This window comes from Spermophilus citellus (genome assembly GCF_964194105.1).
Source record: "Spermophilus citellus genome assembly, chromosome: 1".
Lineage (NCBI taxonomy): Eukaryota > Metazoa > Chordata > Mammalia > Rodentia > Sciuridae > Spermophilus > Spermophilus citellus.
The window spans coordinates 158778718-158798728 of record NC_138182.1 but is presented as its reverse complement, the minus strand read 5'-3'; the positions used below and the strand labels follow the sequence as shown (position 1 = coordinate 158798728).

The 20011-nt window shown below is 47.5% G+C and overlaps 2 protein-coding genes across 2 annotated transcripts; both read left to right on the top strand.

The window, feature by feature from the left end:
- Window positions 1–9209: 9209 nt before the first annotated feature.
- F12 (coagulation factor XII) lies at window positions 9210–16397 on the top strand (the record flags this gene model as incomplete). Its single annotated transcript, XM_081300392.1, has 14 exons — window positions 9210–9266; window positions 9373–9397; window positions 12540–12711; window positions 12863–12933; window positions 13221–13331; window positions 13468–13599; window positions 13705–13809; window positions 13941–14106; window positions 14206–14420; window positions 14525–14747; window positions 14973–15109; window positions 15207–15356; window positions 15858–16006; window positions 16089–16397. The coding sequence occupies 14 exons, from the start codon at window positions 9210–9212 to the stop codon at window positions 16254–16256; spliced, it is 1881 nt and encodes a 626-aa protein (XP_081156518.1). The 3' UTR covers window positions 16257–16397.
- Window positions 16398–16862: 465 nt separating this feature from the next.
- Window positions 16863–18299, top strand: PFN3 (profilin 3). Its single transcript, XM_081295943.1, has one exon. It carries the CDS (start codon window positions 17200–17202, stop codon window positions 17740–17742), a length of 543 nt encoding a protein of 180 aa, XP_081152069.1. The 5' UTR covers window positions 16863–17199; the 3' UTR covers window positions 17743–18299.
- The last annotated feature ends 1712 nt before the right edge of the window (window positions 18300–20011 follow it).

Below are 20011 nucleotides of genomic sequence, written 5' to 3'. Positions count from 1 at the left end.
CAACACTTCTAGCTCAACACCCCACTTCCTGCACCCCCACTTTACACAACAGGAAACGGAGACTTGTCCAAAGTCAGCGAGTAAGGCGGAGTCTATTCGACTGGGTTTCTCGGATCCCTATTCATTCACCCCAAAAATACTTATAAAGCACCCGCGTTGTCCCAGTACCAAGTCAGGTGTTGAGGAGTACAGTGGTGTCAGCAAGAGAGCCAAGCTACCTGCTTACATGCTTGAAGGGGAGGTGGGAAAGTAAAGGTAATAAACCTGTAAATAAACAATTAAATGGATGGTTTCAGAGAGTGCTAAGTGGGGTTAAGACCAGGAGCTGGGGACTTAGCCTGTGGTAGAGCATGTGCTTATTAGCATGTGCTCCATGCCTTAGGTTCAATAAAGATAAGAGTCATGATGGCCTCAGGGTATGCATCCAAATGGACAGATTGAGAGCTGTCATGGAGCTGGGATGAACAGAACTTGGCAATTGATAAGGAGTCAAGGTGTCATAACTCTCAGCTTCTGGCTTTTCAAGCCATTCTCTACTTACAGCCAAGCTGATGTCTTTTAAAAGGGAAATCTGTCAATCATCTGAGATATGCATTTTAGGAATCTAACCTACGAATATTACTGCACCCAAACAGAAGAAGAAATGCTCAAGGTTATTCACTGCACAAAATATAGATTGTATTAATTGTCCTTAATAGTAACTGGTTAAGAAAAATTTCACCCTTTCCTTTACAGGAATACTGTGTAGCTATTGAAAAGAAAAGTGTGGATGAAGTGGGATGTAGCTAACTGGTAGAACTCTTGCCTAGCATGCTAGACCCTGGATTCTAGTTCCAGTAATAAATATATATTATTTATATAAATATATATATATTTATATATATAAGTACTCCTGTACTTATATAAATACTCTCCAAGATACACTGGTAAATGAAAAAAAATCAAGGTGCAGAACAGGCATGATGGCACACACCTGTAATTCCAGAAACTGGAGGCTGAGGCAGGATGATCTCAACTTTGAGACCAGCCTCAACAACTTAGTAAGACCCTGTGTCAAAATAAAAATAGATAAATAGGACTAGAGATATAGCTCAGTGGGTTTGATCCTTAGTACTTAAAAAAAAAAAAAAAGCCAGCCTCAGCAACTGAGCAAGGGCCTAAGCAACTTAGTGAGACCCTTTCTTAAAATATATTTTAAAAAAGGGCTGGGGTGTGGCTAAGTGGTTAAGCACCCCAGGGTTTAATCCCTGATACAAAAGGGGGGTCCACATAGGCTAAATTATGCTGCAGTAACAAATAATCCCCAAATTTCAGTGTCCTAAAACAACAAAAGTTTATTCCTCATGTATACATGTCCAACACTGGTTGTTGGGAGGGGGGGCATTTCTATTCATAATAGTCACTTAAGGTCCTAGTATGACAGGAGCTTCATTTCAGTTTGTGCTTCTACAATGGCAGGCAGTAAAATAAAATGTAATAAATATATGATAATCTTTAAAACCTGAATCCAAAGTGACACAAATCACTTCTATTTGCATTTCATTGGTCAGAGCAAACCACTTGGGCTACAACTTCAATCATGTGTCATTTCGCACTAGGAATAGCTTCTAAGAAGGGCATCAGGTGGGCAATTTAGTCATTGTGTAAACATCATTGAGTGTACTTACACAGAACTATATGACCTAGGTTGATCACTTAATGTGTCCCCTTGGTGCAATCAAAAGAATTCAATGGATAAGGCTGCTGCTGGCGTAATATAGCATACTGTTTTACAGTAAATTTTTTAATTTTTTTAAGTAGCAAGGTTTACACTTTAAAATAATGAGTGGGCACAGTGGTGTACACCTGTAGTCCCAGGTATTCCAGAGGCTAAATTAGGAGGATCATTTGTGCTCAGGAGTTGGAGTCATCCTGGACCACATGGTAAGACCCCTGTCTTAAAAATAAATAAATAAATAAATACTAAAATAAATAGTCTAGTAAATATATAAACCAGAAACATGTTGTTTATTTTACCACCAAGTATTACTATATTTTTGTGCATTACTATATAATTTTGCATTACTATATTTTTGTGTCTGTGTGATGCTGGGGATCAATTCCAGGGCCTCACACATGCTACTCAAATGCTCTACCACTAAATGACACCCGCAGCCCCTGTGCAATAGATTGGTTTACACTAGTATCACCACAAATGTGAGTAATGTACTGTGCTATGATGTTATGACAACTACAGTGTCACTAAGTGGTAGGGGTTTTTCAGCTTCATTATAATTCTATGGGACTACCTGTATGTGGTCCTCAGTGACTGAAAGGTCATTATGCAGTATGTGACTAGCTATAAAGAGGTATAATCCTACCTTGGCAGTTTGTATTTTCCAAAGATGAGTGTAGCAGTATGTTCCCACCCCAAAAGCACTTCTGCAATATGACCTTACCACCTTCACATGAAGAGATGGAATGTAATTTCCCTTCCCATGAACTTCGTCTGCCCTTTATGATTTCCTTGTCATCAGTAGAATATGGTGGAAATGATGAAGTGTGAGGTCTGAGGCTGAATCAGAAAAGGTCAGTCACACAGTTCTTTTGAAATACTTGTTCTCCAGAAGCTTTCTCATGACTCTGTTCTCTTAGACTCAGATCCTGCTGTGAGAGACTCAAATCCAGTGAAGAGGACACATGTGTACTCTGCTCTAGGTGACAGTCTTAGCTGAGCCCAGCCTTCTAGTTGTCCCACTTCAAGTACCAGACAAAAGTGAAAACAATTCTAGAATACTCAGCCCCTGGCCAATCAAGTCACCTCCAGCCATGCCAATATTCACACTTGCAGTGCTCAGCGTGTGGAGCCAACAGCAGCCCTCCCTTCTGAACTCTGCCTGAATTCCTGACCCTAGGAATCCATGAACATGATAAAATAGTTGTTAAACACTACTAAGTCTGAGAGGTTTGTCCTGCAGGAATAGACACCTGGAATAACTCCTATACACCTAGAAAAGAATAGATTTATAAAATATTTGGTGAACAACATTAATGCATTTGCTTATGCACATGTGGACCCTCTCCAGAAGACCACGATGTTCTGGGAAGGGGGAGTTAAGTGTTTGGGGACAAGAATGGAAATGAATTTTTTTTATCCTATACCCTTTTGAATCTTTAATCTTATGTGGTTGGAATGCCAATTTTAATTTTTAAAAATTTTTTTCTTTTTTTCTTTTGAGTGGGGGGGTGTCTTACTTTGTTGCTCAGGCTGGCCTCAAACTCCTAGGCCCAAGCAATCCTCCTGCTTCAGTCTCTGAGTAGCTGAGACTATAGGTACAATGCCATTGTGCCTGGCTGAATTGCCTATTTTTAAAACAACCAACCTGATCCTGTCCCTCTCTTACTGAGAAACCTCCAGTGGCTTCCTGTGGTGTCCAGGGTCCCAACCACCTCTGTTTCCTGGTATTCACACTTTGATGTTATTCCCTTCTCTTGACCATGGGCTGAGATAGCAGACTCACTTAACATGAAAAGAATGCAGAGGCCTGTGCTCAGCGGCACACACTTGTAATCTCAGCAATTCAGGAGGATGAGGCAGGAGGATCACAATTTTGAGGTCAGCCTCAGCAACTTAGTGAGACCCTGTCTCAACATAAAAAAATAAAAAGAACTGGGGGTGTGGCTCAGTGGTTAAGAACCCCTGGGTTTAATCCCTGGTACTATCAATAGATAGATGATTGGACTGGGATGTAGCTCAGAGTTAAGCACCCTGGGCTCAATCTTTAGTACAAAAAAAAAAAAAAAAAAAAAAAAGGAATGCAGAGAAAGTGATGGCTTATCTCCAAGATTAGATTACTAAAAGACTGGCTACCCTTTTCATTTTCTGTGTTTTCTCTTGCTGGCTCATGTGAGAGAAACCAGCTTCTATGTTTATACTACATGGAGAGGCCTATAAGGCAGGAAACTGATGTCTCTGGCCAACAGTCAAAAAAGACCTAAAGTCTGCCAACAGCTTCGTGAGTGAACTTGGAAGCTGAACAGTACCAGGCTCCTGACCCATAGAAACTCACACATATGTATTTGTCATTTTAAGCTGCTAACTTTAGGGATAATTTGTTAGACAGCAATAGAAAGCTAAGACACTAACCATTACACTTAAACATAAAACAGCAAGGTGCAGTGGCACAAACCTGTAATCCCAGCTACTTGGGAAGCTGAGGCAGGAAAATCTTAAGTTTGAGGCCAGGCTGGGCAAGACCCTATCTCAAAAAATAAAATTAAATTAAACAAAACCAAATATCTCCCAGTGACTTACAAGGGCACAACTGAATCTGAGCCCAACACTGGGGTTCAGAAAGTTTGAGTTCCTTGTCCATCATCACAATGGGAGGGGCATTGGCCAAGATAGGATTGGAAGGTTTCCTGACTCAAATCCAATTTGTCCCTACCCTGCTCCTAAGGTCACTATTTTCTTACCCTTTAAGCTACTAACTTACACAACCCATCATGATGAGGGGTTTTTGTTTTGGTTTGTTTTGTTTCAGGAACTTCCTGGTAACAATGTTTGAACTCTTGCATCAGTTAGGACTTTAGGTTGTAATAAAAATGGCCTAGGCAAAAAGGGAAATCATCGATTCAAATAACTGAAAAGTACAGATGTGGTTCTAACTTCAAGTGTCTCTGGATCCTGGGTATCAAATGGTGTCAATCAATTCTGTCTTTCCCATATTTTGGCTCTGCTCTTAAGGTTTTCTGGTTTGTTCATTTGTTTTGGTTTTAGGGTTGGTGCTTTTGTGTGTGTTGCTGGGGATCAAACCTAGGGCCTCATACATGTTAGGCATATATTCTACCACTGAAATACATCCCCAAATCCCCTTTTTAATTTTATTTTGAGACAGTGTCTTTCTAAGTTGCCCAGGCTGGCCTCAAATTGCAACCCTAGCCCCCTAAGGAGCCAGGACACCCAGCTTGCTTTAGAACTCTTGTGTGAAATTAATTTGAACATCCCTAGTATGTAAGTTTGTGAGTGAACTTGGAAACTAAACAGTACCTGGCTCCTGACCCATAGAAACTCACACATACGTATTTTTCATTTTAAGCTGCTAAATTTAGGGATAATTTGTTAGACAGCAACAAAAAGCTAAGACACTACCCACTACACTTAAAAATAAAACAGCAAGGTGTAGTGGCACAAACCTGTGATCCCAGCTACTTTGGAAAGCGTCCTGACTAATTCCAGGTAGCAGGGACAATATGATCAGGGCACAGGTTGCTCACTGCCAGTCCTCTAATTCTTGCTGTCTTGGATCCAGAATTTAGGGTGAGAGCACCCATTGGCTGAGTTTAAGTTCCTCTGGCTTTGGTATGGGGGAGAGAAGTTTTTCTGGTCCATTAGGCTTCCATAATGGGAGATGATCACTAGAAGTCACCCTTTCACCACACAATTGGAGAAGAGTGATCACAAATAGTAACTGTAATTCTAGGGCTGCAGTTGTGGCTCAATAATAGAGTGCTTGCCTAGCATGTGTGAGGCACTAGGTCTGATCCTCAGCACCACATGAAAATAAAGGAAGGAAGGAAGGAAGGAAGGAAGGAAGGAAGGAAGGAAGGAAGGAAGGAAGGAAGGAAGGAAGAAACTGGGAGACTAGAGGAAGAAGGAATAGCAGTGATCAAATCCCCATGATTGTCTACCGTTGGTCCCAGTGGACCTCAAGCCTCATCTCACACTTCCTACTAGGCTCTCCGAGCTCACTACATTCTTCATTTGACCTGCTGCATTCAGGCTTCTTTGCAGTTGTATCACTCACTCTACCTGGAAGCATGTCCCTCTCTTTCCCATCTGCAAATTCCTTCTCATTGTGTAGACCGGTTCAAAAGTTCCCTTCCATTTCAAGGGAGAGCTGGCTTCTCCCTAGGAGGAAGGAGCGAATGTGGGTCAGGCCCAGGGGCAAGGTCTCTACTCAGGTGTTATCAAGAACTGTCAGAGGCACTTTCACTTTGATGAACTCACCTGTACATCTCATAGTTCTGCTTTCATCATGTGGACTTAACAGCCGTCACCTCAATATGTTCCCTTTGAAATCAAAGGTTTCTCCTACCCTCCTCTTACTGTGTTTCTGTTCCAAGAAATCTCCCATGGCCTGCCTTTCTTCTAGCAGAATTAGTAAGTGACTACATTCAATCTTCACTTCCCATAAATTACCTTGTGTTAGTGAAGGCTCCAAGTCTATTGAAATTGGTTTTATTTGATCATATAACTCAGAAGTCCTTTTTTTTTTTCTTTTTGCAGTGTGTCAGATTGCCTTGCACGTGCTAGGCAAGTACTCTACTACTGAGCAACGGCCCTAGCCCCTATAACCAAGAAGTCTTTTTTTTAAAATAGGTTTATTTTTTCATTTTTTAGTTGTGGATGGATAATGTCTTTATATATTTATCTTTATGTGGTGCTGAGGCTCGAACCCAGTGCTTCACACATGCGAAGCAAGTGCTCTACCGCTGAGCCATAACCCCAGCCCAAGAAGTCTTAATGATGCTTTTAGTTGTAGGATCCAGGCTCTCAAAGTCATCAGGAATCAATCCCATCAGTATTAGTTATCAAATTTTGTATATAACAAATCACCCTGGAACTTATAGTTTAAAACTTCAACTATCAATGATTGTTTCTCAGTTTCTGATGGTCAGGCTTTCAGGAGCAGCTTAGCTGCGTGGTTTTATCTTGAGATCTGCTATGATTATATATGATCTAGTGTCTCCCAGGGGTCCATATGTTGGAGGCTTGGTTCCCTGGGTGGCCACAGTATTGGGATATGGTGTGGCCCTTTGGGAGGTGGGGCCTAGTTGGATGTCCTTCATTGAAGGCACTGCTGTTTGGAGGGATTAAGGTATTTCATGTGGGATCCTGGTTGGTTCCCACAAAAGGGTCATTAGTGGCAAACCTGGCCCCTCTCCCATCTCTCTGGCCTCCTGTTTCAAGATGTAATCACTTGGTCCCATACACACTCCTGACATTGCAATTCACTGTAAGGTGATGCAGCTGAGGGGCAGCCGTCACGTGAAGCTGTGCCATGAAGTTTGGACTTTCAGCCTCCAATACTGTGAACCCTTTACTTTATAACTTAAACTATCTTAGGTATTTAATTATGGTAACGTAAAGCTGGCTAATACCAGCTCTGTCATGAGATTGCAGGCTAGAAATCAATCAGAGCTGCACCTATTTTTGAGGTGCTTTGTTCACATGACTGTCAAATTGGTGCTAGTAGCTGGCAGAAGACTTTACTTTCTCCATACATGCATGGGTGACTCTGCAGGGCTGCTTGAGTGTCCTCACAACATGGCAGAGCCCAGAGTGAATGGTCCAAAGACCAAGGAAAAAACTGAAATAACTTTTATGACCTGGGCTTAGAAGTCAATTCCACTGGACACACAATATACCTCTGATTCAATGTGGGAAGAGACTATAAAAGGGCATGAATCCCAGGAAGTGAGGACTATCTTGCCGGGCTGCCTGTTAATGGCATTCCTCTGTCCTTCCTTCTCCATTTGCTTTGCTTTTCATATGTCTCAGACAGGCTATCCTTAAGTATGACAAAGATGGCCATCAATGTCACCAGGCCCACATTCTAACCTGTTTAACAACCCCAGTGGAAAGAAAGTATCTCCTTCCCCAAGGTTCTGGTAAAAGTTTCAAAGCAGACCCTGTACATATGCTTACCTCTGAATCAATTGCTGCATTCTAAAGATATCATACTCTGGTTGGGCAGACTCAGATCACACCTCCCAGTCCTAGAACTAAGGGTAAAGTTGGCAGTACTAGAATGACAGGGAAGAAGTGAGGAAGGGATTGTTCCTTAAAGAAAAATTAAAGTGACATTACTAACCACAAGAATTCTGGGCAGGAAAAAACAGCACAAGTACACCCCATCTCCCTCCCTGTGTTCTGATTGCACAATTTTGTGTCCCCTAGTTTAGCAGTTTTTCCATGGGATTATGGAATTAATTCTAAGATGAGCCCAAGATCTTAAACTCCATTGTATGTGTAATTTTTTTTTCAGACTGGGGATTAAACCCAGGGCCTTACATGCTAGTCAGGTGCTCTACCCCATAACTTTTTACATTTTGAGAAAGGGTCTTGCTAAATTGCCCTGGTCGGCCTTGAACTTGTGATTCTCCAGTCTCAGCATCTGCAGTATCTGGGATTACAGGCATGCACCACTGTGCACAGTTGTATGTGCCCTTTCTTCCAGTTATTCTTCCAATTAAACAATGATCTAGGTTCTTCTATAAAATAATTTTTGTGGTACTGGGGATTGAACCTAGGTAGGGTCTCACACATGCTAGGCAAGTGCTCTACCACTAAGTCACATATACATCTCTCTGTAAAAGAATTTTGTATATGTAATTAAGATCCCAAATCATTTGACCTTAAAATGGGAAGATTATCCTTGGTGGGCCTGGCCAAATCAGGCAAGCCCTTGGAAGGGACAAGGTTTTTCTTCCTGGCAAAGGAGATTCAAAATGTGAAAGATTCAAACTAAGAGAGATTTGAGAACAACATGACCAGAAATGTAGGTGGCTTCTAGGAGCCCAGGTGGCCCCTAGTTGACAGCTTACAAGGAAGCAGGGCCCTCAGTCCTACAACCACAAGGAATTGAATTCTGACAACAACCTGAATGAGCTTGGAACTGAATCTTTCCCTGCAGTCTCCAGAGAATTCAGCCTTAATCTCAGTCTTGTGTTATTCTGAGCATAACACCTAATCACACAGTACATAATTATTACCTACAGATTTGTGAAGCAATAAACGGGTCTTATGCAGGACTTCTAAGTTTGTGATCATTTGTTATGCAGCAATAGAAAACTAATATACTTCATGATGGATTCTTAACATTCCTGAAGTTGGGGACTTCTTTTTGACCACCTTAACCCCCTCATCCTCAGTAGGACCTGAAATACAAGTATGTCTCTCTTCCTACTTCCAGTCCCACTGTCCGAGAGAGAGAGACCAGGGAGCCCTGCCCTTTACTATTCTACCTTCATCCACCAACTCCCAAACCCCTCCCTCAGGAGCCTACCAAGGAAGATGCTCTGCATGACTTTCCACAAACACTAGGTGCCCCACCAGGCCCAGGAGGGCAGCTTGCCCAATCCCTACTTCCCAGGCCTCAGAGACCTTTGCCCAACCCCATTGATCTGGACTCCTGGGTAGTCAGCTGGATCAAGGGACAGACGCCATGAGGGCTCTGCTGCTCCTGGGGTCCCTGCTGGTGAGCCTGGAGCCAGTGCTTTCGGTAAGGGGTGTGGGAACCAGGATTGGGTAATGATGGCCCTGTGGGGCGGGGGGCGGGGAGGGTCCCTATAACAGCCTTGGCCTCTACCCATGACCTTTTGGTCCAGGAGACAGGGAGGCCTTTGTGGGAAGGTGAGTCCAGCTCAGAAGGCCCAGACAGAGGAGATAGATAACCAGAGCGGATAGATATGTGAGCACGGCCTCCATTTCTGTAGGGGAGAGGTCTTTGAGGAGACAATGGGAGGAGGAAGGAAGGTCCAGATCTTGTGGTGAAATCTCTGTGCTTCCAGGCTTTGAGAGCAGGTGGGGGGCTGGCATAGGCTCAGGGGCAGGCTATGAATTTCTAGGCAAATTCCTAGAGTCCTTTTCTCCCCTGTAGATCCCACCTTGGAAAGCTCACAGGGTACATAAGGAAGGAACCGATGAGCCCACAGTAGGTAAGTGGCCTGGCTGCCCCTCAGAACACACACTTAGTTGGGGTGAGCATGGTGGGGGCATGCACAATCTAGGGGCAGTGTCAGGTCCTTGGAGCAAGGGGAAGGATCCTGAGCCTTGGGTAGTTGTGGCTCACATTTGGACTTGAGAGCCTACTGTATGCCAGGTCTTGGGTCCGTGGGTGCCAGGGACCCAGAATGATAGTGAGCTATGTGTTCCCTGAGAACAAGCTGTATCTGAGTGTTCCATCTTGAGCTTGGCCCTAGCAGGGGCTTCAGGTGTCTGCTGTTATGCTGTTACTCCTGGGATCCTGCCAGTCTCCCTCATTCTCCCTATCTTCCCTCTTTCTTTTCCTTCTCTCAACATATGTCTTTGGCATCTGTCTATCACACAGAGGCCAGGGACCTTAATAGGCAAAGAGGGATCCAGAGCAGGGTTCTGGACACCAATATCTCTGAATCCCAGGTTTATCATTTGTGAGCTATGCAACTCTGGGTGAGTGACTTGACCTCTCTGTGCTTCAATTTCCCCATGTATAAAATAGGTCTATTAATAGTGAAACTCTCAGGGTTTGTTTGTTTTTGTTTTGGTACTGGGGATTGAACTCAGGGGCACTCAACCCCTAAGCCACATCCCCAGTTCCATTTTGTATTTTATTTAGAGGCAGGGTCTCACTGAGTTGCTTAGCACCTTGCTGTTGCTGAGGGTGGCTTTAAACTTGTGATACTCCTGTCTCAGCTTCCCAAGCCTCTGGGATTACAGGCATGCACCACCATGCCCAGTCTCTCAGGGTTTTTGAAAATGAGAAATGAGTTGTTGACCCCCATAAGGTACTCAACCCAGAGCCTGATGCATGGCAAATACTTAAAAAATTTTAGCTCTTAGTAATTCTCCAATAAAAGTATTTAAAAAAATATGTATATATATATATTTAGATTTAGCTCTTCGACTGGGAATGTAGCGCTGTGGTAGAGTGCTTGCCTAGCATAAACAAGGTCCTAGGTTCTAGCCCAGCATTGGAAAAAAAATTAGCTCTTATTGTCAAGCTCACACTTAGAAGAGGGGTGCCTGCCATCTCCCCTTCTTCCAATCCTGCCAGTTTCCCATTACCTTCATTCTTCCAGGCACTAATTGTGTGTGTGTGTGTGTGTGTGTGTGTGTGTGTGTGCATGCGCATGTGAAAAAAGAGAGAGATTAGATTCCTATGCATGTTACCAGGGACTGAATTCAGAGGCACTCATCACTGGGCTACATCCCCTGCCCTTTTTGGTTTTTATTTTGGGATAGGGTCTTGCTAAGTTGCCCAGGCTGGCCTTGAATTTGTGATCTTGCCTCAGCCTCCATAATAGCTGTGATTACAGGCATGTGCCACTGAACTTGACCAGGCACTAAATATTTCTCTAGAGCATACAACATTCTGGGGTCTGTGAACTAGATGGATCCTACTCTGGTGAGCCTGACCGGGTAGGGTCAAGCCCAAGCCCTGGAGCATGATGGCGAAGCCTAGCACAATACAACCCTGGACTTCAGCAGCCTCCTCTCCCCATCCCACTGCCTGCTCTCCCTCCTCTTGCCAGAACCAACCTTAGTTCCCAGTCTTGGCCTAATTACCTACCTAGGGTCTGCCTCCTCTCTGTCCATCCCATTTACATCTTAAAGATCCAGCTCAGATCCCTCTCCCTCCCTTTATCATCCAGGCCCTGGTTTGGCATTCAGCAACACTCTTTGACAACCAATGGCAGAAAATATTTACTGAGAACATACTATGTGCCAGGCACAACATTCTCATTAACCTCAATAAAAGACATCTTCTTTTATTTTTATTTTTGGTTCCAGGGATTGAACTCAAGGGCACTCGCCACTGAGCCATATCCCCATCCCTATTTTGTATTTTTATTTAAAGGCAGGGTCTCACAGAGTTACTTAGGCTCTCGCTAAGTTGCTGAGGCTGGCTTTGAATCTGTGAACCTCCTGCCTCATCTTCTGGAGTCTTCTAAATTGCCCAGGCTGGGATTACAGGTATGCGCCACCTCGTCTAGCAGCAAAAGACATCTTATTCAAAGTATATGTTGTTGGCTCATTAGCAGTGACCTCACAGCCAACAGCACTATCACTCATGCCCAAACAAATCTTACTCTGACACACATTTACTTCCTAACATACACTGAAGCCTTCTCGCACTTTGAAACTATAGACAGCACTTCAACATAGGTTTGAGTGTGTGTGGGGGATTTCCAGTGATAAAATCACCCACAAAAAGCACAATGTGGAAAATACTATACTAAACAGACGATGAAAAGGACACTTGTTAATAGTATGAGCTGAAAGAGAGCTGAATATCGCCTCATTGGACCTCAGCTGGGAATGTGCAAATTTATCTCTGCTCTGGGCATGCCCACAATCAACCATCTTGTGTGTGTGTGTGTGTGTGTGTGTGTGTGGTGTGTTGCTGGAGATTGAACCAAGGACCCTGAGCAAATGCTTCACCATTGAGCTACACTCCCAGCCTGAATTGCAAGTATTGATTTGAGGGTTACAAATAAATTTTGGCAAGTAGGCAGATTTGCAAATATGGAATCAGTGAATAAGGAGGATCAACTATATACTATTATCTTTGCCATTTTACAGATGGGAAAACCAAAAGCTCAAAATGGTTAAGTGGCTTTGATGCTCAACAAATATTTATTAAGTGCTAATTTTGTGGCAGGCACTCTTCTAGGCTTGCTGAAGTTCACACAGCTAGTAGGTGGTGGGGTTAGGAATCTGTTCCAGCTATCTAACTCCAGAATCCAGCTTCTTAAGCAGAATGTTGTCCTGAGCACACAATGATATTTTCCAGTTGGACCCCATGAGGTGGAGTCTGGGCAACTGGGCACAGGGGAAGTTCTCAGGAAGTGTGTTATTCCTACAGTTCTTACTGTCACTGGGGAGCCCTGCCACTTCCCCTTCCAGTACCATCGGCAGTTGTACCACAAATGTATCCACAAAGGCTGGCCAGGCCCCAGACCCTGGTAAGGTTCCCCAATGGGGGTTGGAGCAGGGGTCTGGGATCCATGGAATTTGCCCCTTGTTCTGTCCAAGAAACCCTGCTTGGAGAGAGGAAGCTAGGGGTGGGGTGGGGCTAACCTCCAGGGCAAAGCAGGAGAGCCTGTGTTTCTGCAGGTGTGCTACCACCCCAAACTTTGATCAGGACCAGCAATGGGCACACTGCCTGGAGCCCAAGAAAGTGAAAGGTACTGCACACAAACTCTGGGTGGCCCAGGACCCTCTACATCCCCCTAATTCCTCTCCTGGCTATCATCAGATCCCACATGCCTGGGATTCTGGGCCTAGTCCCTCTTCTCCCTCAACAATACCTCTCAGAAGCTCAGAGGGAGAGTTCTGGGAAGGAATAGCCTCATTTTGCAGATGAATAAACTAAGGCTTGGAAAATTGGAGTCTCAATGACCTATGACAAATAGGTTCAGGTAGGGACTTGGCCCCCACCTGTGTGAGTTGGGCTCCTCATTCCATCTCTCAGACCACTGCAGCAAACACAGCCCCTGCCACAAAGGAGGGACATGTGTGAATATGCCGAAAGGACCACACTGCCTCTGTCCGGAACACCTCACTGGGAAGCACTGCCAGAAAGGTAAGGAGGTGCTGTCTGCCAGGGGAGGGGACACTGAGGAACAGAGGCAGCCCCAGGCCTGCTGAAGAGGTCTCCGTATCCCTGGAGACTTGTCATGATCCCAGCCTCTCTGGAGACCTAGCCCTTTTGTCCCCAGAGAAGTGCTTTGAGCCTCAGCTTCTCCGGTTCTTCCATGAGAATGAAATATGGCTTAGATCTGGGCCAGAAGGTGTGGCCAAATGCCATTGCAAAGGTCCTGATGCTCACTGCAAGCCACTGGCCAGCCATGGTAAGAGGATTGATTGGGAGCTGACTGTAGAGGAGGGCTGATCAAGAGACTGGTGGGAGGCTGGGTGGTGTGCCTAGGGGTGGCTCAGTTTGCTCCTTCCCCCAGCCTGCCACACCAATCTGTGCCTCAATGGGGGCCGCTGCCTGGAGGCGGAAGGACAAAGCCTGTGCCATTGCCCAGTGGGCTATACCGGACCCTTCTGTGACTTGGGTGAGTGCAGGGCTCAAGGCAAGCAGGAAGTCAGCCCCCATGTGGGAAGGGCATGACAGAGAAGGGCAGAGGAGAATGGAAAAGTGGACAAGATCCTTCCCCTAGCTTCAGGAAGCCCCTTCACTCCCTAGATGTTGAGGCAAACTGCTACCATGACCGTGGGCTTAGCTACCGTGGCAAGGCCAGGACCACTCTCTCCGGTGCAACTTGTCAGCGGTGGGACTCCGAGGCCACCTACAGGAATGTGACTGCGGAGCAAGCACTAAGCCGGGGACTGGGTCACCACACCTTCTGCCGGTGCACTGACTGGATGGGGCGGGGAAGGGCAACCCCTTCCAGCGTAGGGCCCTGGGGAGCTCCCCCACTCTCTAACAATGCCCTCTCTTGAGATTGCAGGAACCCGGATAATGATACCCGCCCGTGGTGCTTTGTCTGGAAAGGTGACCGGCTGAGCTGGGAGTATTGCGACTTGGCACAGTGCTGGGCCACAATCCAGGCAGCACCTCCACTCATGGACGCCCTTGGGCGTCAGGACCTGCCCATGCCCCAGCCTTCAGCACTGCAAAAGCCTCAGCCCACGACCCAGTCCCCGCCTCATTCCCGGACCCCAGGTAGTTAAGTTAGAAAGAGCAAAGAAGTCCGAGCAAAGAGGGCGCAGGGCCAGCTAGATTCCGGCCATAGGTCTCCCAGTCCTCAGCCTGGGCTCTTCCCACAGCCCCCTCGAAGCAGCCAACTCGCCTGTCTAGGACCAGCCCTCCCAGCTGCGGACAGCGGCTCCGGAAGAGCCTGTCCCCGCTGAGTCGAGTTGTCGGCGGACTAGTGGCGCTGCCCGGGGCACATCCCTATATCGCAGCGTTGTACTGGGGCGACAGTTTCTGCGCCGGCAGCCTCATCGCCCCCTGCTGGGTGCTGACCGCGGCTCACTGCCTGCAGAACCGGCGAGTACCCGCCCGCCCAGCGTCCCTTGGGGAACCCTAGCCCGCTCCTTTATCCTGACCCCAGTTTCTGCGCCACGCCTGAACCTGTACCCTATTTTCCCCGCTCCTCTGGAGCTCCCTTGAAAGGAGCTGAAATCGAGGAAAAGGTTCCAGAGCAGGATGCTCCCCCAGCACGCCTGTGGCCGGCTGTGAGCACGATGCCTCTCCCCCACTCCCCGCCCGCAGGCCGGCGCCGGAGGACCTGACGGTAGTGCTCGGCCAGGAACTCCATAACCAGACCTGTAAGCAATGCCAGACGCTGGGCGTGCGCTCCTACCGCCTCCACGAGGCCTTCTCGTCCAACACCTATCACCACGACTTGGGTGCGTGGGGGCGCTGCTGCGGGGTTGGGGACAAAGTGTGGGAAGGTCTCAGGTCCCAGGGCCTCCTCCTAACTAACGTTCTTGCCTAACGGGTTAGCTCTGCTGCGCCTTCAGGAGAGCGCGGATGGCAGCTGCGCGCGTCTCTCACCTTACGTTCAGCCAGTGTGCCTACCCAGCGGCACCGCCCAAACCTCCGAGCCCGAGGACATGCTTTGCCAAGTGGCGGGCTGGGGCCACCAGTACGAGGGTACGCACAACACCTGGGAGCGAGCGGGAAAGCTTTGGACACCGGGATAAGCCAGAGAAGCCCTCAACTGTGGCAGAAGAAGCATAGACCTGACGGGCTGTGAAAGCGTGCAGGGTCCTTGTCCCTCTTCCCAGAGTTTGGGATTCACTGTTGAGGTCCCCACATCTCTTGGGGAGACAGGGAGAATCGACTTTCTCCTGGTTCCCTCTGGGTGGTGCTGGGCTGCAAGGACTAGGATACCGTCCCAGCTTTGGAGCAGCGAGCAAACTACTTGGATAGCCAAGTTCTGAGACACTGGATGGGAGGGACAGATGGTGTTCCTGATTCGGCCCCGCCCATTCAATTCCTGGCTCCTCTCTGGGCCTCTGTTTCCTTGCCTGAGAAATTGAGTTAACGGCATTTCCTTCCCCCTCGGGCTTGCTGTGAGGGAGGAAGGGTAACGGTGGGGGCAGAAGCCTGGTGCAGGCCAGTGCTCTAAAAAAATCTGCTCTGGGTTTTCAGGGGCGGAGGATTATTCCACCTTCCTGCAGGAGGCGCAGGTGCCTTTCATCTCTCAGGAGCACTGCTCCGCCTCTGAAGTGCACGGGGATGCTATCCTCCCTGGAATGCTCTGCGCTGGCTTCCTCGAGGGTGGCACAGACGCGTGCCAGGTGAGTCCTGATGCCTGGCTGGTGCCTTCCCCGGCCAGTCAAGCTCAAGGCCAAGGAACTGAACTGCGTGTTCCCTACACAGGGTGATTCCGGGGGCCCTCTGGTGTGTGAGGACCAGGCTTCAGAGAACCGGCTCACCTTGAGAGGCGTCATCAGCTGGGGCTCCGGATGTGGCGACCGCAACAAGCCCGGCGTCTACACCGACGTGGCCAGCTACGTGACTTGGATCCAGGAGCACATAGCTTCCTAACTACCCAGGGATTCGTCTTTCCCTCCTAGTGGGAGGGTGGCTGGGTAATGAACACTGACTAAAGATTGTGCCACATTCCTCCCAGTGCCACCAGCCAGGTGCCAGGGGCACAGAAACTCAATAAAGTGCTTTGAAAATGCCCTTGGGGAAATGTCAAGAGAATAAACCTGCACACAGCTCCTCCCCTGCCCTCACAGAACAGGATCTGTGAGATCTTAACATGGGAGATTTGAGATTCTTGTCCAAGTCATGTTTACCACGTACCAATCCCTATGCAAGGTGACTGCTATTCCTCATAAGGTACTGAAACTTTTAAGCTTACAGAACAACTGTTCTCAGCTTTGACTACTCACATCGGGATCATCTGGGGAATTTTGAGCCTAACTACTATGCTCAAGATCCACCTGAGACCAATTAAATCTGTATCTCTAGGAATGGGATGAGTAGTGGTATGTTTTTAAAACTCAGATGATTTCACGTTCAGCTGAGATTAAGAACAATGGTTAGAAATGTTTAATACTAACACAGTGGTGTGGACCCCAGCCCTGGGAACTTGGAATACCCACCCAAACTCTCACCAGGGCAGCAGCCTCGCCAAGGAATTTATTAGACAAGGACGTTCTTAGGCTACATTCTATACTAGAAACTCCAGGGTGGGACCCAGCAATCTCGCAGCCTTCCAGGGTTTTGGATGTTCTCTGAATCTTGAGAACGCCATCTAGGGATCGAATGTTTCCCTTACAGGCTGAGAAGTCCGGTCCAGACATGCATCTTTCTTTTTGTTCTTAAACCCATCTTTTAAGTGGGCCATTTAAGTTGGTTTTTCGAGGGTCTCTGGAGTCCTGGATTCCATCCTACAAGCTAACTTTAGAACTTCAACTCGTGTAATACGCGAAAGCCCCCACATTCTCCAGCGTAGGTAGACTCTCTGTGACGTCGCCTCATGCCACACGTGGCGTTGTCTCCTGCCACGGCCCCGCCCCCGCTTTCGTCACAGCGCCGCAGGCGTCCTAGCCCTCGGCACAGCAGGACATCCCTCCCAAACGTGAGACGGAGGGACGCACTGAGCAGGATGGGTGACTGGAAGGGCTACATCAGTGCAGTGCTGCGAGACCAGCGCATCGACGACGTAGCCATCGTGGGCCACTCGGACAATCGCTGCGTGTGGGCATCGCGACCCGGGGGCCTGCTGGCTGCCATCTCGCCGCAGGAGGTGGGCGTGCTTGTTGGGCCCGACCGGCAGGCCTTCCTGCAGGCGGGCCTGAGTTTGGCAGGCCGCCGCTGCTGCGTCATCCGCGACTATCTGCTGGCAGAGGGAGACGGCGTGCTGGACGCGCGCACCAAGGGGCTGGACACGCGCGCCATTTGCGTGGGCCACACGCCGCGCGCGCTTCTCGTGCTGATGGGCAGACGCGGCGTTCACGGTGGCATCCTCAACAAGACTGTGCACGAGCTGATCCGCGGGCTGTGCACGCAGGGCGCGTAGCACAACAGCCAGGCCGCCCCAGGTGGTAGCGGGACCAGAATAAACTCTGAATGGTTGTCGTGGGCTCATCCTCTGGTTCTCATGAGGATTTGCAACTACAGAAACCGGTTTATGGGAAGATCCTTGCAAAACAATTCCTAGTGGGGTTGGGGTTATAAATCTAGAGGCTGCCCAGTCTGCTACCCACCCATTCATGGATGCCTTGCAGAGGCCTCTACTTGACTGCTGCTTCTAGGCGCCTTCCAAGATCCTGGGGAGGACCCCACAGTTGAGAAGGAGTCCAAGGAGAGGCCTTCTCTGCCTCAGGCCTTAGATTCATTTTTTCCTACAGAAACCAAATCATCTAGGCAGGACAAACAGTAAAAGGAGTCCCCGTTATTATGTGGAGACCTCTCCCCAGGCACACATCAGCTAGGGCCTGTGGTTTTAGAATTTCAGCCTTGAGGTTAGTGTACAGTAGTCCCTCGGTATCCTTGGGGATTGGTTCCTGGACCTCCATAGGTAATAACATCTTCAGATGCTCAAGTCCCTTACATAAATGACAGTATTTTGTGTACTTCAAGTCATTCTGGATGACTTGTACTGTATGATACAATTTAAATGCTATGGAAATAGTTTCTATACTGGCTTTTTTTCTTTTTTTGCACTGGGAATTGAATCCAGGGGCACCTTACCGCGAGATACATTCCTAGTCCTTTTTAAATTTTTTATTTATCTTTTGGTACTGGGGATTGAACCCAGGGGCATTTAACCAATGAGCCTCATCCCCAGCCCTTTTTTGTATTTTATTTAGAGACAGGGTTACACTGAGTTGCTTAGGGCCTCACTAAATTGCTGAGGCTGGCTTTGAACTTGCAATCCTCCTACCTCAGCCTCCAGAATTGCTGGGATTACAAGCATGTGCTACCATGTCTGGCTAGTCCTTTTTCTTTTCTTTCTTTTCTTTTTTTTTTTTTTTTTTTTTTGACAGAGTCTTGCTAAGTTGCTGAGGTTCTCTCTATGTTGCTGAGCCTGGCCTCAAACTTGCAATCCTCCTGCTCAGCCTCTGGAGTTGCTGGGATTATAGTCATGTATCACCATGCCTGGCTACTATACTATGTTTTTGAGGGATAAGGGTAAAGAAATATATATAAGATCAGTACAGATGTAATTAAAGAATATTTTCCAATCCACAGTGGGCTGAATCAGCAGATGCAAAACCTGTGGATACAGAGGTCCAGGCTGTACTTCCGCCCCTTCCACTTGGTGGAACACCAGCAAACGTTGTGAATGGGTGACAGGATGGGTGTGGTTGCTTGAGAGCAGTTTTGGAGCTACTAGGCACCTGAATCTCCCCACCATGCCTCAAAAGAGGGTCCACCGCTGGGCGTGGTGTTACACACTTGTGATCCTAGCAACTTGGGAAGCTCAGGCAGGAGATGGTGAGTTCAAAGCCAGCCTCAGGAACAGCAAGGCACTAAGCAACTCAGTGAGACCCTGTCTCTAAATAAAATAAAAATCAGGGCTGGGGACATGGCTTAGTGGTAGAGTGCTTGCCTAGTATGTGTAAGGCACTGGTGAGGCACTGGGTTCGATCCTCAACACCACATAAAAATAAAGGTACTGTGTCCATTAAAAAAAAAAAAAGACTTCCAAATGCATAATGAAATTTTAATTCCTTTCTCTTTTTCATGTGGCAGAGGTGGGAAAGGATTATAGTGGTGATGCTGAAGCCCTGGATGGGGATGAGGAGACTGGTGTCGTGGGGGAAAGAAGGTGGCACAGAGGGGCTGAAATTCAATCAGTGACTCAGGCACCCACAAATGAGCACAAGCAAACAGCCACACAGTCACCCATTCAGAGCCACCCTTACTCCTGTCTGTGGTAACCAGTCTTGTGTACACAGGGACACAAGTGCAGGCCTCCATGCACACATGCTAAGGACTCAAAATCATACCCAGATCCCCTGGAACCTGCACACAGCCTCCCACTGGTATGTCTTTGCACATGCATGGGATCATACACGTGTACACAAATACAGGCTTCTCCACCTATACACATAGACACAGACTCACCCCAAACACACGTGCACATGAACACTGCCTCTCAGTCACAAGCCCAGACCTCAATGGACCAGCATAAGGACAGGCACACACACAAGGTGGCATGTACCACATGCATGCGTGCACACACACACACGCACGCGCACACTCACACACACCTTTGCCCTTCCACGCTGAGCTCTTTCACAGGCCTTTCCCTATTCCAGGAAGTAGTCTGGTCCTGCGGC